This window comes from Echinops telfairi, unplaced genomic scaffold, assembly GCF_000313985.2.
Source record: "Echinops telfairi isolate 266 unplaced genomic scaffold, ASM31398v2 ScPeMD7_7409;HRSCAF=8447, whole genome shotgun sequence".
In the NCBI taxonomy this organism is placed as follows: domain Eukaryota; kingdom Metazoa; phylum Chordata; class Mammalia; order Afrosoricida; family Tenrecidae; genus Echinops; species Echinops telfairi.
In genome coordinates, this window is record NW_022111309.1 from 12,240,858 (window position 1) to 12,256,565 (window position 15,708).

At 43.6% G+C, this 15,708-nt stretch overlaps 1 protein-coding gene across 10 annotated transcripts in view; it reads left to right on the forward strand.

Annotated features, from left to right (window-relative positions):
- Positions 1 to 15,708, forward strand: part of AKAP13 (A-kinase anchoring protein 13) — a 312,203-nt gene that overhangs the window by 132,112 nt on the left and 164,383 nt on the right. For all 10 annotated transcript variants that reach the window (XR_006680703.1, XM_045296492.1, XM_045296493.1 and 7 more), the window contains exons 5-7: positions 918 to 1,116; positions 5,141 to 8,117; positions 12,229 to 12,359. Coding sequence is in view for 9 of the 10 variants with exons in the window: in XM_045296492.1 (XP_045152427.1) it covers positions 918 to 1,116; positions 5,141 to 8,117; positions 12,229 to 12,359 (3,307 nt within the window). In the remaining variant the exon portion in view is untranslated. The remainder of the gene's footprint in view (positions 1 to 917; positions 1,117 to 5,140; positions 8,118 to 12,228; positions 12,360 to 15,708) is intronic.

Here is a 15,708-nt window from a genome sequence, read left to right on the forward strand (position 1 = left end):
GCGTGCCTTCACGGGGAGTCCCCTTTTCGGTGTAATTGACCGGAGTTAATAATAATGTGGTCTAACTTTTATTTGTTTTTTTTTACTTTGGCGACTTGTTTGAATATTCACAGAGTGGACTGGTTTTTCCATTCAGCAGTCAATACATGGTTTATTTTAGAGCATTGATTGCAGGTCCTGATATGCCCTTTCCACCTCTTCCCTGTGTTCCCCATTTCCAGATGCTACCCTTTTGACCTTGAAGGGTTGATTGTTTTCAGGACTCTGCACCTTCTTGGTAGGACCTCTCACCATATGGGTCTGTCATATGGCTGAAAGTTGAGTCCAGTTCCAGGCCTGTAAGGGGTCTAAGAGCCATAGTCTGGGGGTCCCACCACTCTGTCAGATGACTCAGGCTGGTCTTCATTATTTTGAACAGTTTTCTCCCACTCTAATCAGGACCTGTTTTGATCCTTTTCAGCACAGTTGGTAATAGTAGCGCAGTACCCTCTAGCTAGTCTTCTGGTCTCAGGGTGTGGAGGCTGGGATTTATGTGGTCCATTTAAAGAAATTCATAATAAGCCTATTTCTATTGAAAACCAGGCTAAAACCATTCTCGTTATAGTTTCCCATTGTTTGCTGTTAGCATAAGATTAACTATTTCATGCTCGCAGACTTCTCTGTGTCTTGGTCAAAAGAACCTCTGTAGGGAGGAGTCCTGGATTTGCTGTTTGCCCCCTTTGTGTGACCTCTTGTGAGGTGAATGGAGGGATCAATTACATGCCTAATGAACCGAGCTGCCGTACAAGCCAAATATCGGCTGCTCTGAGCCTCCTTTTCACTCGGAATCAGTTAGAGCGCTTATATAAGGCACAGAGCGCTGAGTCCCCACCTGGGAGGCAGAATGTATGTATTCACTAGAGCTTGTTTCTTTGCAGGGAGAATGCTGGAGAACCGGAATCCTGGAGCAGTCTGTCCCATGAAATACCCTATGGAGACTGTTCTGTGAGACATCATCGAGAGTTGGACATCTATACATTAACCTCTGATTCTCAGTCACAGCATGAACCCCAGTTTACTGGAGACACTTGCACTGGGCATGTTTTCAAACTTAGGAACATCCAGCAGCAGCTAATGGTAAGAAGAATGTTTCTGTTCCCAGGAGTTTATGGGGTTTTTTTCTTGCTAAAACTAAAGCATAAACATGTTCCCCCGTCCCCCCCAAAGACTGTGAAACCAGCAATAATAGCATTAGCACTTGCAGATACAGAGTTATCATTAGACCTGTAGCACTAGGGAGATGAGAATTTTTCATTGGCTTTGGTCAGATTTTCAAATAATGAAAGATGTGCGTGTGCGCACACACCAAAACCACATACACACGAGATAAATACAAAAATAAGTAACCATGGGAGCCAAATTTTCCTGGCATACAAAGAAATCTGCCTGTGTTTGGCCTAACTGTATAAAACTAACCAGGCCCCATCCCCTGTTGAGCTAGCTGCTGGCAGAGGAGAACCCGCTTGCTCAGAAGTAAGCTTTCTCAAACGACCCTTTGACCGAGCAATGACAGTGTTGCTATATTTAAATTGATAAACAGTAAATATATCACTTAAAAAATGTAAGTTTTATAGCCCACTGAAGCACAGAAGATAAAGTTGTTGCCAGACATAAAAACATTTCAGACTCCCTGGGAGCATATATTATGGATAATATAAATGTCATCTGGGTACATTTCTGGTGGCCATAACATCTGCGAGGCTAAGTTCAGATAAATTTTCTTCCCGGTTTAGTTTGGAGCTGATTTGATTTGGAACAGCTTGACAGTCGTTTCATAAAAGGTCACCTAAGGTCAGCTCGGCGTCAGAGGCTTCTTTGGGAGCAGCAGGCCCAGAGACTTCCGAGCTGGGTTATCTGGTCGGGGAGCCTGCCCTCTGCCTTTTAGCATAATGTTTGCTCCAGAACAGGTGTTACTTTGTTTTCCTCTGAATGGACTGCCTAGAAATCAGAATGTTCTTTCGAGCGCTTCTTTTTTTCTTTTTAATTTTCTTCTAAGTTCTTTTTTGTTTTTTCTCCCTAATCATTTTATTAGGGGCTCATACAACTCTTATCACAATCCATACATACATCAATTGTGCAAAGCACATGTGTACATTCATTGCCCTGGTCATTCTCAAAACACTTCCTCTCCACTTAAGCCCCCCGGCATTAGGTCCTCATTTTGCCCCTCCCTCCCCGCTGCCCCCCCTCCCTCTCCAGCGCTTCGTGCTAGGTAGATGGTAATCACTGAGCCGTAGGGATGGCTATGCAAGGCAAGCACCTGAAATTAAAAAGGTGGAATGATGCATATGTGAGGAGCTTAGAAGTCTTCAAGCAGCATCTCTTGTTTCCGAGGTCCTGTTCTGTAATGTTCATTCTTCATCGGCTTTAATGACCTCCTTTCACATTTTCATTGGAAACAGAAGGGCACTACTTTTGAATACTTGAAGGGCATTAGGCTCCAGGTGGTATAGTGGTTACTGGTTGGCTGTGATCCACAAGGTCAGCAGTTGAAACCCACTGGCTGCTCCCGTAAAACAGGTAAATCTTTGAAACTCACAGGGCAGTTCTAGCCTGTCGTATAGGGTCACTATGAGTCAGCATTGACTCAATGGCTTTGGGTTTTGTTTTGGGTTTGTTTGTTTGTTTCCAGAAGGTGCATATTGCTGAAGTTTCTGATGAAAAATTGATTTTTCTCATAATGTTTTATGGAAGAAGGGATTCAACACCTTTCATACTTACCTGTGTAAACTTCCATGAAGCACCCATTAAATAGAAAGGTAAAGCCAGTCCAGTGAAGGAGTAGTGTAACAACTCTGTATATTTACTGAGCAAGGAAATGAAGGAAGGAAGGGAGATTTGCTTGGGATTATGGGGGGGGTGGGCAAGATCGGGAAGACTAAACTATCTGTTTTAATAGTTTATGTGTTGAACAAATAGTATTTTTTTAAATACTAAAATTCTTATATAAAAGACAAAGTGCCCTAATAATCAGTTGTATTTGCTCCATTTCTTCTTAGAGAGCTTATCTACATGCACAAAAGATTTTGCTATAATTATAATTGTAGATTAAATATAGATCTAATTTTTTCCATCATTGCATTATAAATATTTTTTCCAGTCATCTCTGTGGCCTTGAGAGTTAACATTTATACAACTGCATTGTATTTTTACCATCAGTGTGGTTATTTTAACTATTACTCCTATATTTTAAAAAATATTTTATTTACGTATTCTGTTACATATTCTCATGTATTTAATTTTCAGTATTAGACAGCCAAGGAACTGTTTTCATAGATAGATAGATAGATAGATAGATAGATAGATAGATAGATAGAAAGAAAAAGGAAGAAAGAGAAGGAAGGAAGGAAGGAAGGAAGGAAAGAAGGAAAGAAAATCTGCTATGCCACTGTTCTTGGAATTATCAGCCCATAACTAAAATGGCTAAGCTAGATTGGGTGGAGCATATTTTATGATTAAATCATAAGGTATAACTCCTCAGTAAATATTTATCGAGTACAGTTGGCTACACCTTAAGATTGAAGGGCACTTACTACACTTATTAGGATTTGTTCTTACTAGTATAGATAAGGGGGGAAATGGGGTTTTCTTAAAACTCCCACAGTTACATTCCCATGTATATTTTCGGCAAAATGTGAAAAAATAACTACTTGAATAACAGTGAGTACGGGGGAAAGAACATGTTCTAAAATTGATTGTGGTAAAGATTGTTCAACTCCTCTTGGTATGGTTGAGCTATTGAATTGTATAATATGTGGATGAAGTACCAATAAAACGGGATAAAAACAAACAAACAAACAAACATGCAGTCATGGAAACTCGCGGGGGCACTTTCCCCTGTGCTATAGGGTCACTGAGTCGGTATCGACTTGATGGCAATGAGTTAGGCTTTGGCTTTCAGTATATGAGTGGAGCCTTTGAGGGGACTGTCAGATAAGCATTGGGCTTGCTAATTTCAGGGTCTGTGGTTCCCCACTAGTCACTGCAGAGGAGAAAATTAAGGCTACCCGTCTGCTCATAAGAAGGTTTATCACATCAGAAACCCAAAGGCATAGTTCTATAGGGTCACTCAGGGTTTAAATCAATGAAATGGTAGTAAGTTGAGTTGCGTTGTGAGTTGTAATCGACTTGATGGCAGAAGGTTTGGGTTTGGAGTTTGTATGTATGAGGCTTGATGGTAGTCGTGGCCTCTTTCTCTCTCTAAAGCAGTGGTTCTCAACCTTCCTAATGCTGTGACCCTTTAGTACAGTTCCTCATGTTGTGGTGAGCCCCAGCCATAAAATTGTTTTCGTCGCTGCTGCATAACTGTCATTTTGCTACTGTTGTGAATTGGGCAACCCCTGTGGAAGGGTCGTTCGACCCAGTCGTGACCCACAGGTTGAGAACTGCTGCTCTAAAGCACCCTTTAAAATTACTGTTCTCAGCTGCTCGCTTGAAGATACTCACTTGTGTGTTTGGGGACTTGGGGTTTGTTTTTTAAAGAAGGGTGCAGCTGCAGCTCCAAGAGTGGGTTTGAGCCTCGGGGACAGTCGGGAGAATAACTTGAGACTCTAGAGGGGGAATGGAAGTACACCTTGAAGGCTGTGATTAGTGTCACTAACGTGGATGTGTCAAAACTATTGAAAAGGCATGTATTCTCTGGTATATATTCTTAACAACAAAATAAGATAAGTTATTTAAAAAATAAGGTTGTTGAGACTGAATTTTAATCTGCTCTCCAAAATAAATTCATAATATAGGAAATTGTCATCTTGTATATTCTTTGCCATTTTTCACACTGCGTGTGAAAAATGCAGGTATAAGATAGGAACAAGAGAAAAATGGCTTCTTGTATTTGTTTTAGGCCATCTTTTTATGTGACCTTTAATAAACAACTCACTGCCATCAAGTCAGTTCTGCATCCCAGTGCCCTGTAGGACAGCCTGTAACTGCTCTGTTCGGCCTCAGAGACTTTCAGTCTTGTAAGAATAGACAGCTTCATCTTCCTCTGAGGGCTGAAACAGCCAGGAGTTCTGCCCAACAGGATCTGCCCGCATAGGAGTCAGTGATAACTTTTCCCATGGACAGATATATATTTTTTAATGTTTTTTATTTCTTCCAGAAAACAAACCTTAAGCAGATGGACAACCTTTCGCCCTTAAGGGTTACAGCACAGGATCCGTCAAGTGCCTCAAATATACATGGCCTTTCTCCTCCCTGTTCACCAGAGACTATGGACAGCCAACAGTGCCCTCCCCCTAATAAAGATACCGGTGACCATGCACCCTGCCAAAGGAGCCCTGCCAAGGGGTGGATCGAAAGTTCTGATGGTTTGTCAAGCATAGTTAAGGAAGAGAACACAGATTGTTCCTGTAAGGAGAAAAATAAAGGCGTGGAGAGAGAAGGGGAAGAGGTGGAGCCAGTACCCATTGTGGACTCTGGAACTGTATCTGATCCAGACAGCTGCCTTAAGAGCATTCCTGACTCTGGGGAAAAGGATATGGAAGGCTGTCCCGCCCCGGGAGACAGAACTGAAGAAACTGGAACCAGCGCTCCTGGAATCAGTGCAGACCAGGAGTCTCTGAGCAGTGGAGGTGAGCTGGTCGTCTGTTCAGCACCAGTTGCCACTTTCCCAGAGACTGTCAGGGAAACCGAACATGGGCTCATGAACCTAGATACCACCTTGCGTGAGACTGTGCTTGAGGCAGGGGAAAGCACACAGGAAAGAACTGAGGACTTTAACACCAGTCCAGCTGCGGCTTCTGATGTAAAAGTCACAAGTAAGCCTGTGGATAAAGCTAGTGTTTCAAACTGTGTCTCTGCCTCCAGTTCCCCAGATGGTGATGAAACTGCTGAGTCTGTACATAACCATAGAGAAACCTCCATTGAAAAAACTGCAGAAACAGAAACTTCAAGAAGTTACGAAGAGAATGCTGATCAGACCTCTCCGGTAATTCCAGCTGCTACAGAAGGCAAGATATTAGATGGGTCAGATCCTAACCTTCCCCTTGCAAGAATGTCATCCTCTGATTTAACTTTTCCCGGACCTGATAAAGATGTAATGCCAAGCCGGAAGCCAGAAACAAAGTCACCTCATGTTCAGTGTCCGATCAGCAATTCACCTATCTATTCTGCAACTGGAGGTGATCAAAGTTGTGCTGACTCGGCAGGTCAACTGAACACGGTGATTTCTAATGGAGAGTTGACAAAACCTTATGACATACTTGCCCAGCCTGAAGACATCGTAACAGGGCAGCCCATCACACAAGCTCCACCCTCTCCAGCCCTCCCTGAAGACGCGCAGGCCAGCACTGTCTTCTCTGAGTCTGTACAAGATGACTCTGTCCAGGCACATGTCGGCCTCTGCCTTTGTGAAGTTATAGATGAAGCAGGCCAGGGAGAAGGGCTGAATCTGGAAACTCCTTTAACAAACGTAAGTGAAGTGGTTTCACCTCCACAGCCACCTGTCCCCAAAGCCGAGAAAGAACCAGTGTCAGGCCAGGCAGCGACACCAGACAGCCCTTTCTCTCTGGCAAGCAAGCCAGGCCGTGAATCAGTAACCAAAGATGACGCACTTACTGCTGTCCCCTCCCAGAAAGGAAAAGGAACAGCAACTCCCGAACGACAGCAGTCTTCAGATTGTAAAGATGACCCAGGCGGAGAGTCAAGTGATCCCATTAAGCACCCACTAGAAGACAGTTCCGCTGCCCAGACGGCGTTCTTTCCTGCTACAGAGCTCCAGCCCAGCATGGGGAATGCCAGTCCCGGGGGACCTGAGGAACCGCATGAAGGCCCCTGCCCCTCAGCCACCCCAGAAGTGCTGAGAATCAAGGCATTGGATACTGAGTCTTCCCGACTGAGTGTGAGTGAGGCCACTGCGGCAGTTGGTTCAGTTTTGCATGGAGAAGAGAAAGATCTGGTGGTCCCTGAAAGTTCTGCAGCTCAGGGACAAGACGACACAGACAACGCCGTGATTTCTCCCTTGGTCAAAGAAGACGCTCTTTCTTCAGGAGCATTACAGGAAGAGCAGGGAACACCACCTCCTGGGCAGGAAGCCTTGGGGCTCTGTGAAGAAGCTGGTTCAGCCGCCTTTGCTGAGGGCACTGCACTTGAACACAGTCGTTCTCTGGGCACACCCTCTGCCTCTCTTAAGGCAGAAACTGAACATAACAAGGAAGTGGCCCCACAAGGCTCACTGCTGACTGAAGTTGGAACTGGACAGAGATTGGTGCCACCAGGAGCAAGTCTGACTGCAGATTCCAGACAGGAAGCCGTGAACCCAGAGCAGAGCAGCCCGCCTCTGTCCGCAGGTCTAGTGCCAGATGCCTCTGGGGTTCTTCACCACAATCAGCCTTTTGAGGAGGATGCTGGCGTGGAGAACACGCATTCCCAGGGTGGAACTGCTGCTTGTGAGGTGAGTGGCGATGCGACATTGGACGTTGCCGTGGTTGGTGCTGGTGGGGTCAGAAGAAAGGAGTTATCCCACAACACTCACAGCATCTTGTTGAGCCAGGAGGAGAGGATGGTCCCAAGCCTGCCAGGAGCTTTCTCAGACAAAGGAGTGAGTGACCTGCAGGTAGCTGCAACCCCAGAGGAGCTACCAGTCGACAGGGAGCAAGGGATGCTGCAGAGAGCACACCACAGCTGCACCACAGACAACCCCCAGGAGGCACAGATGGATGGTGAAGCCAGTCATGGCCTCCTGCCGTCGAATGCCGATGAGCTCCCTACAGAGACAGGACTCTCAGCTGCTGGAGATAGGGCCCTGCCGGGCGTGACAGATGTCAGGCCATGCAGGGAAAGCAGTGTCCCTGATCTGCTCAGCACTGTGTCTTCCAACGCGGAGGATCTGCCCAAGTGCGCAGACGTGATAGAGGAGGCTGCAAGTCGAATAGTGGATGCCGTCATCGAGTGCATCAAGGCCTCGGGAGCGCTGGTCACCGACAGCGAAGTCAGTCCTGAGTCAGGCCTTGTGGCTGAACAACCCAAGGATGTTTCTGCTGAGAAAGTGAGTGCCTGCCTGCCAGAAGGGGGTTCTGCTGAAAAAGAGGAGACAGAGAAAAGTCTTCTGCCTGACCAAGGACCTGAACTGGCAGCGGGTAAGCAAAACCAAACAGAATTGACATGTTGAGAAGCAAAAAATTTGCACGTGGTTCTGTGATACACTAGAAAAGAAAGAAGGTGGGTGGGGGTGAGGGTGGGCCTTAAAAAAAGAAGCGGCAGCATCTTTATTTAGAGGAATTACATTCATTTGGTTGATTGCCAAGTTATTAGTCAGTATCATCCAAAGAGGCACGTCATCTCTGAGGGCTGGTCAGATGTTGCTTCCTGTGCTGTAGACTCCCGACTTCATTGCTGACAGGTCTCTCACACTGGAGTAGTTGCAGGTTTCCCAGCCTGGAAAACAATGCTTAGATCACAGGTGCTCTGAGGTGATAAAGGGATTTAGTAGACATTTTTATTCTCGTGATTTAATTCTTTTTTTTTTTTTTTTTTGGGGGGGGGGGTAAGGCCATAGAAAAACACTGAAAGGTGTGGTTGGGAAGTTTCAGCAGGTTGTAGTTTAGTTACAACCCTGAAACTCCCTCCCTCTCCCCCGGTCTGTCTCCTGCGCACACTTAGGAGAGTGGAGGATGGTTTCATGAGAGCTAGAGCCATCTTTCTAAGCTGGTGACCCAGTATCCAGAGTGGGAGTCCTGGGTCCTGGGCGGGTGAGGGGTGGGAAAGGGAGTACCCGCCATTCTTTTCTGCCTAAGGAGCAGACCTGCAGTTGCACAGCCTGTTGCTTTGGGGCAGCCGTCTGGGCACTCAGGACCATGCACGGTGCAGGGAGTAGGATGCAGGATTTCCGCCCAGCCCCAGTCAGCTGAGCTGCTGTCACAGGGCAGACCTTGTGTCTGCTTATCTGGGTGAAGCAGCTGCACCAAGCAGCCTGTTCTGCTCGGTGCAGCTGCTTCACCCAGAAGCCTGTTCTATCTGTGGGTAACCATGTCCAGAGAGAGCAAAGAGAAACCACTACTGCTCATTGGAAATAGACTGGCGGAATAAAACTTCTTATTGGGGGTTGAGGCTGCCGCGGCAACTGAAGGTGGACTTGGTACTGATCCCTAAAGTCTTGAAAGGTCAGTTTGATTCAAACGGTCTAATACCACCACCTGTTACTAAGTGCAGGCACGGACCTAGCTGTGTGTTCGCCTTCAGACTCTTGTAGGTAAGGAGTACCTTTGTTTCCGTTTTGTTGTTGGTTTTCCTTTTTAATTTTTGAAGATCTTTCTAAATGTAGTACTTGTTAAGAGTTTGGCTGAGGTGTAGAAAGAAATGAACAACAAAATCGAGAAAGGGAGTCATGAAGTTCTTCTCTAAGTGTCTTAGGGAGATGAATAACTTAAACCTAGTGATCTTTTTTTTATCCCAGCGAAGGGTTTTTAACCCTTTTTAATTGTACCCACCCCCACCCCACCCCACAGTTGAGGTGGTATTTTGGGTGACACCAGGTTTTTTAGTTATGAAGGATGATTTGGATAATTAACAGTAGAAATTTGTTGACTGCTGTCTCAGAACGTAAACGAGAAGGTCTCTAGATTTTCAACAACTTGGTGCAACAAGTCTATTTTGGGGACCCTGGCAGGTCGACATCTCAGCAGAATGGGTGTGGCTGTAAGCTGATGCCTGCTTGGTTCTTCTCATTTGGGTGTGATGGCTTTGGCCACGTGGACTGGAATTATTTCTCTTTCTGGCTAGTCAGAATTTAACCCAAGAAAAGGGAAGCTCGGTGTGGGGTTGCGCCTGAGATACAAGGGAAGATTTCAGGCTTGGTTTTTAATAATTCATAAGTAGAGCAAAGATGACAAGAATTGAATGCCAAGATTTTAAGACTCTTGGAAAGAAAAGAAAGATGCCTGACATTTTGGCAGTGTTTGGGTTTGGGGAGAAAGAGAGAGAGAATATACATACATACACACACACATACGGGAGGGGGCGATTTGCTTGCTTGTTTTACTAGGTTTTGGTGCTCATAGTCTCAAACTACAGATAGAAGTAGTTTGTGATGAAGGAGTCGGGGCTATCTTCAGAAAAAATCAGGGGTAGGGAAAGTCCTAGTCACATTGCCCTGGAAAAATAATACCCAAGTGAGCTCAGAGCCAAAGGGTATTTTCTGGGAAGTTCGCAGTCCATTCATGGATTTAACCATGCTGTGCTACATGTGAAAAGACAAAGTTTAACTGCTGAAGTGGAAGTTGCCACATTTCTCCCTAACATCTGCACACTGTTGACTTCCTGTTTTTATATACTGCTCAAGACAAAGCCAGATCGAAATCGAAATAGGGAAATCCCGAAACTCCCAGGTAGCAAGAAGAGAATGTGAGCCTTGAGCCCTCACGAGCACTGATGCCTGTGCTTTGGGATGCTGGGGGTGCCCGACTGGGCCGGACCAGTCCTGCAGAGATTGCCCACAAGTCTCCACAATCACTGTTTGCTTTCGTGACTGGCTTCGACTTGCCAAGGTACATAGTGTTCAGTTGGTGGGTATAGGAAAGCAAAGTGGTGCCAAAAATCACATTCACAAATAAACATATGTAAATCTCCAACAACCCGAAAATGAAGTAATCACTCTGGCCTGTTCAGCAATGTTTTGATCAAGGGATGCTTCTAAGGAATTGCTTAGTCAGATTTTTCTTCCTTAAAAAAAACAGCAACAACTTTAATCACATTTTATTATATTCAAGACAGACTTTGGGACTTAGAGCAAATAAACTTGTTTACCCATTTTTAAGTCACTAGTAAAATCATACAAGAGCTAAACAAGAAGAAAGGCATTTTATATATGTTCATTTATAGTACTTTACTAAATCTTTTATAGTACTTTTCTAAATCTTTCCTCCCTCCTCCATTCCCCCCCCCAAAATCATAAATTGTTATTTTTGCTAGTTGCAGATGTGTCTCCCTGACTCTTGACAACATTATGTACCAGTCGAACCAAATGCTGCATGGTCCTACATCATCGGCACATGGTCCTTTGTAATTGTCCCTGTGTGCTTCCAGATTAAATCTGAGTTAATGCTGTTGATTCTTTGATGAAAGAAACCTCTCTGCTCTTTAAATAGGGAAGAATTTTCACTGAATAACAATCGTCAGACTTTTTCACTTGAAATTGAGATGAAAATTGTACTTGGATTAGTTATCAAGGTGAATTTTGACTGCTCAATCATCAGTCCTCTGTAAGGAAGTGTCAGAGCAGAAATGTGCCCCAGACATTATTTTATCACTTCCTTCCTGTATTTACTTGATCATATGGTGGCTCATATTAACAGAAACCGCTGCTATTTGGTCCCTTGGGTGTGGTCAGCAAGAAGGTAATGTCGTAATCCCAGAGAGAGCATGTTTAACAACCTTTTTCTTAAGAAAAAAAATTGCTGCTTTGGTATTATGTCTTTAGCAACAAATAAGACTTGAAACAAAACTGTAACTTACTGGACTAGTCTCATCAGTGGGGAGATCAGACGGAAAGAAAACCAGACTTGTTACAGAGGCTTGTATTCGTTCTCAGGGGCATTTTCCCTTTTTTGTTGTCGACATGTCTTTGGCTGGTTGGCTGCGTGCGTGTGTGTTTATGAGAATATATGTAAACACGAAGGCCCAGTACCATCACAGTTTGTAAATAGAAGGATCAGTGATGGGCTTTTCCTTGTGTCAGCCTTCTTACTATTTTTGTGCTAGTTGTTTTGCTTTCATTTGTTTAATTTCCCTTTTTTTAAAACATGTTGAAGGCTTCTCTTGTATCTTATACTGATATGTGTCTGGCATTTTGGATGACGGTCAGAATAGGCCACCTATTTTGTCTTCTTAAAGATGATGAGTTTACTTTTCCATTTGTTAAGTCAGCACCACATGCTTAGATTGGTCATGAAAAGCTATAGTTTTCAAATAGAAGGTCAATCAATAGACTTGGAATTGGAGCTCTCCACCCATACAAAGGCTATGATCATTGGCTGCTTTTCGGAAAAACCATACAGCCATGCGGTCAAGGAACAGCTCAGCACAGGATCAGAAATGACATCAACTGTGGGAAGCAAAAGATAATTTTTCCACTTAAAAGAACGAAAGCAAAAAACAAACACAACACATGATAACCAGAGAAGGTTGAGTAAACAGTGAGGCACAGGAATCAGATCTTCAGATGCACTCTAATAACCCCTTACTTTTCTTTAGACATGCCGGACGTGAAAGCTGAAGACGAAGTGGATTTTTTGAGTAATTCCAAAGAGAGTTCAGTTTCCGAAGAGGTGGCCCGCGGGCACATAGCTACGCCTGCAAAGAAACCAAGCCCGAGGACCCAGGTGGTAAGTAGTGGCAGTAATTCTGTGTGAGCACAAATGTGTTTAGCTTAGCCTGCTTCTGTATGGTCTTGACTTTGGGAGATTTTTCTTTTCCAAATTAATTTTCCCCCTTCTGTCTTGTTCTGTTATATAAGTGTGGATTTGTGATTGTAGCTCAGCTCTCAAAATGACAGCAACAACAGCATGGTTTGGGAGTTCTCCTACAGGAATCCCTCGGAGGTTATAGTGGAAAAAGTCATTTCAGTTGAACGCAAGACATTTAAATGTGTTGTCCTGCTTAAAGTGTCACATAATGAATGTCACCACAGAAGGAGGCGCCTGGCCCTTCTCAAACCTGACTCTTCTTCCTTTACATAGAAACTGAAAGCAGCCAAACGAGATTTTCATTTCTAGCTCAATCCAGTTCTCCCTGGCTTAACTTCATTATACGCTCTGTGAAATAGGGTGTTATGTGGTTGGGAAGGTGTGCAAACACCATTATCTTGGACTGTGCCTGCTCTGCCTTTCGGCGTCTTGAATAAGCCTCCTGCCTTAGCAGTGAGCATCTCTGTGCTGAGGAGGAGCCCTCTCAGTTTTGGTCCTCGGCCTGTATCGTTAGTGGTTTCCCCATATCTGATCTTCTAGGTCCCTCTCGCCGCACTGCCACTGAAGGAGTTTTTCTTTATTGTTGAGGACTGTTGAGTGAGTACAGCATGCCTAAATTGCTAGCAGTAGCAATCTCTGATTCCGTGGTGTTGTTGGATGATCTTTGGTTTCATTTCCAAATCATTGCCCTTCCATCGTCTCCTGCTGCTGCTACTGTGAGCACTGATTTTGCCACATTTGTGAACCAAGGTGCACTTCCTCACCATCCAAGTATATTTTCAGAAGCTAATGCTACAATCACAATACACGCTATAGACAGGCTTCTTATATAGAAAGTATTTTGTACTGCGTACTTTTAAGCCATTAGAGGCATTTAATGAGGGCCATCAAGACATATGTATTCTAAGTTATATATTACATGCACTGTCTCATTATTCACCTCGCAGCACAGTCACTTTGCATACAAGAGACAAAGGACCCGGTGTTGTGCGTGGGAAGCTATTCTCTTCCCTACACCCTTTTCTCCAAACCGGAGTTCTGAACTCTATTAAAACATTTGGGACCATGGGCGCATGAAGGGTGATTTAAAATGTTTGGAAAATTGGCATGAGAAGATAATGGAATTTTCACATGAACTTTTGGAAGCTCTCAGATCTTATATAATGCTATTGGACATTGCCCCAAAGACATAATGTGGCCTAAAGTAGTACTGTCGTTGAAAAGTTACCAATTTTGCAATGGAAGTAGTCTGGTAATTTTTTTTAAATCATAGTTTTATTGATATAATTCCCATACTGTAAAATACATCTGCTTCAAAGTATCTATGTGCTTTATATATTCGTAGAATTATGTGGCCATCACTACGACCCAATGATAGAAAATCACCCCATCTATTAAAACGATTAAAAAAAAAAAATCACCCGCGAAGCGACACCAGGTTCATTAGGGATTGCTCTTATTCCTGGAGACCGCTCTTCTGTTTTCTTTCCCTGTGGGCCCGCCCGTTCTGGGGGTTCCTCACCAGGGTCTGCAGGCTGAGCGCCTGTGCTCCAGGTTCATCCAGGTTGCAGGTGTGTCAGGACTTCATTCTTTTCCAAAGGAACAGTTACCTATTCCGTATCTTGTGGGAGATTTGGTTTGTTTCCATGTATTGGCTATTGTGACTAATACTGCTATCAATATTTGTACACAAGCTTTGTGTGGGCACATGCTTTCATAGCCTTGGGTGTAAAATTGTTGAATGGTATATGGTCGGTAAATCTATATTTAATATTTCAGTAAGGTTTTGGGTTTTTTTTATGTTTTATTTTTCTTACCGTTTAAAACTTTTAACTTTTGATACAAAGAAATCTTTTGAACTTGTTGAAGCAGTACCTTACAGTCTGTGAAGCACAAAGAAAAACTTTTAGAAAACTAATAAAATTAGTGGAGTAAATAACACGGCTCCCTCAGAAAGTCAGTTTCAAGTGTATGTATGAGCTCTGATTTGTATACACGTGTGCTAGACAGGGTTCTCTAGAGAGATAAAACCAAATCCCTGATAATTTCATATATTTATTTATAAAGAGAATTAGATATATAATGAGAAATGAACTGTTAAATCATATATGCGTTTATCAGCCAGGCTGGCACAATACACTATCTCAACATGCATTCATTTTATTGTAGGAATGTGGGAAGGTGCTGACAGTTATATAGCATGTCCCCTTATTAGGGATCGTTTTCATGACTAAGGCCTAGGTGGTTACTTAGATAGCCAAGAAACCAAACTGCGATTCACGCAAATGTTATTTTTGTCCCCAGGGAAATAAAAATAATGTTCCTCCTGTGGGGGCCTATGTCTTTGTTTCCAGAAGATCCTCAAAAAGGGGATAAAATGAAAATTCATGACCTTGAATTAAGTGCTCCTGTTTCTTGGTTCTCCCATTTAGCATTGTAGTGATTGGGGTCTTTGAGTCCAGCCTGATGCTTGGCTCTAGACCCCTTGCTTCTCATTCAGGTTAACGATACCAGCTGTATCATATCTACCATAGAGGAGGAAACAGCATTCATTACAAACAAACAAACGGGACAACTTCTCACCCAGACCCCTCTCCTCTTCTATTCTTTTTCTTTAAAATTTTGTTAATCATTATATTGGGGGACTCTTACAAATCTTAGAACAATCCTTTATCCAGTTGTATGAAGCACACTGGTCCATATGTTTCCATCAATATTTCCAAAGCATTTTCTTTCTACTTGAGCCCTTGGTATCAGGTCCTTTTTGTTCCCCATCCCTCCCCCACCCTCCCACCCTTGTGAATCCTTGATGATCAATTATGTATTTTTTTCTGCTCTGCGTATCTTAAATTTATTTTTTATTATTATTTTAAATCATTTTATTAGGGGCTCATACGATTCTTATCACAATCCATACATACATCAATTGTGTAAAGCACATTTGTACATTCATTGCCCCAATTATGTATTGTTATTGTTATTTTGTGTCTTATGCTGTCTGTGGTCTCCCTTCACCTACATTTCTGTTATTTGTCCCCCTGGGGGTAGTATATATTCAACCTTATGATGGAGCCCCCCTTTCTCCCCCTTCTCTCACCTCTACCATCCCCCCACCCTCATGATATCACTACCCCACTACTGTTCCTGGGGGTTTTATCTGTCCTGAATGCCATGTGTCGAGAATTCTTATCTGTACCAATATGTGTACTCCGGTCTAGCCAGATTTGTAAGGTGGAACTGGGTCATGGTAGTGGGGGAGTTGGGGGTG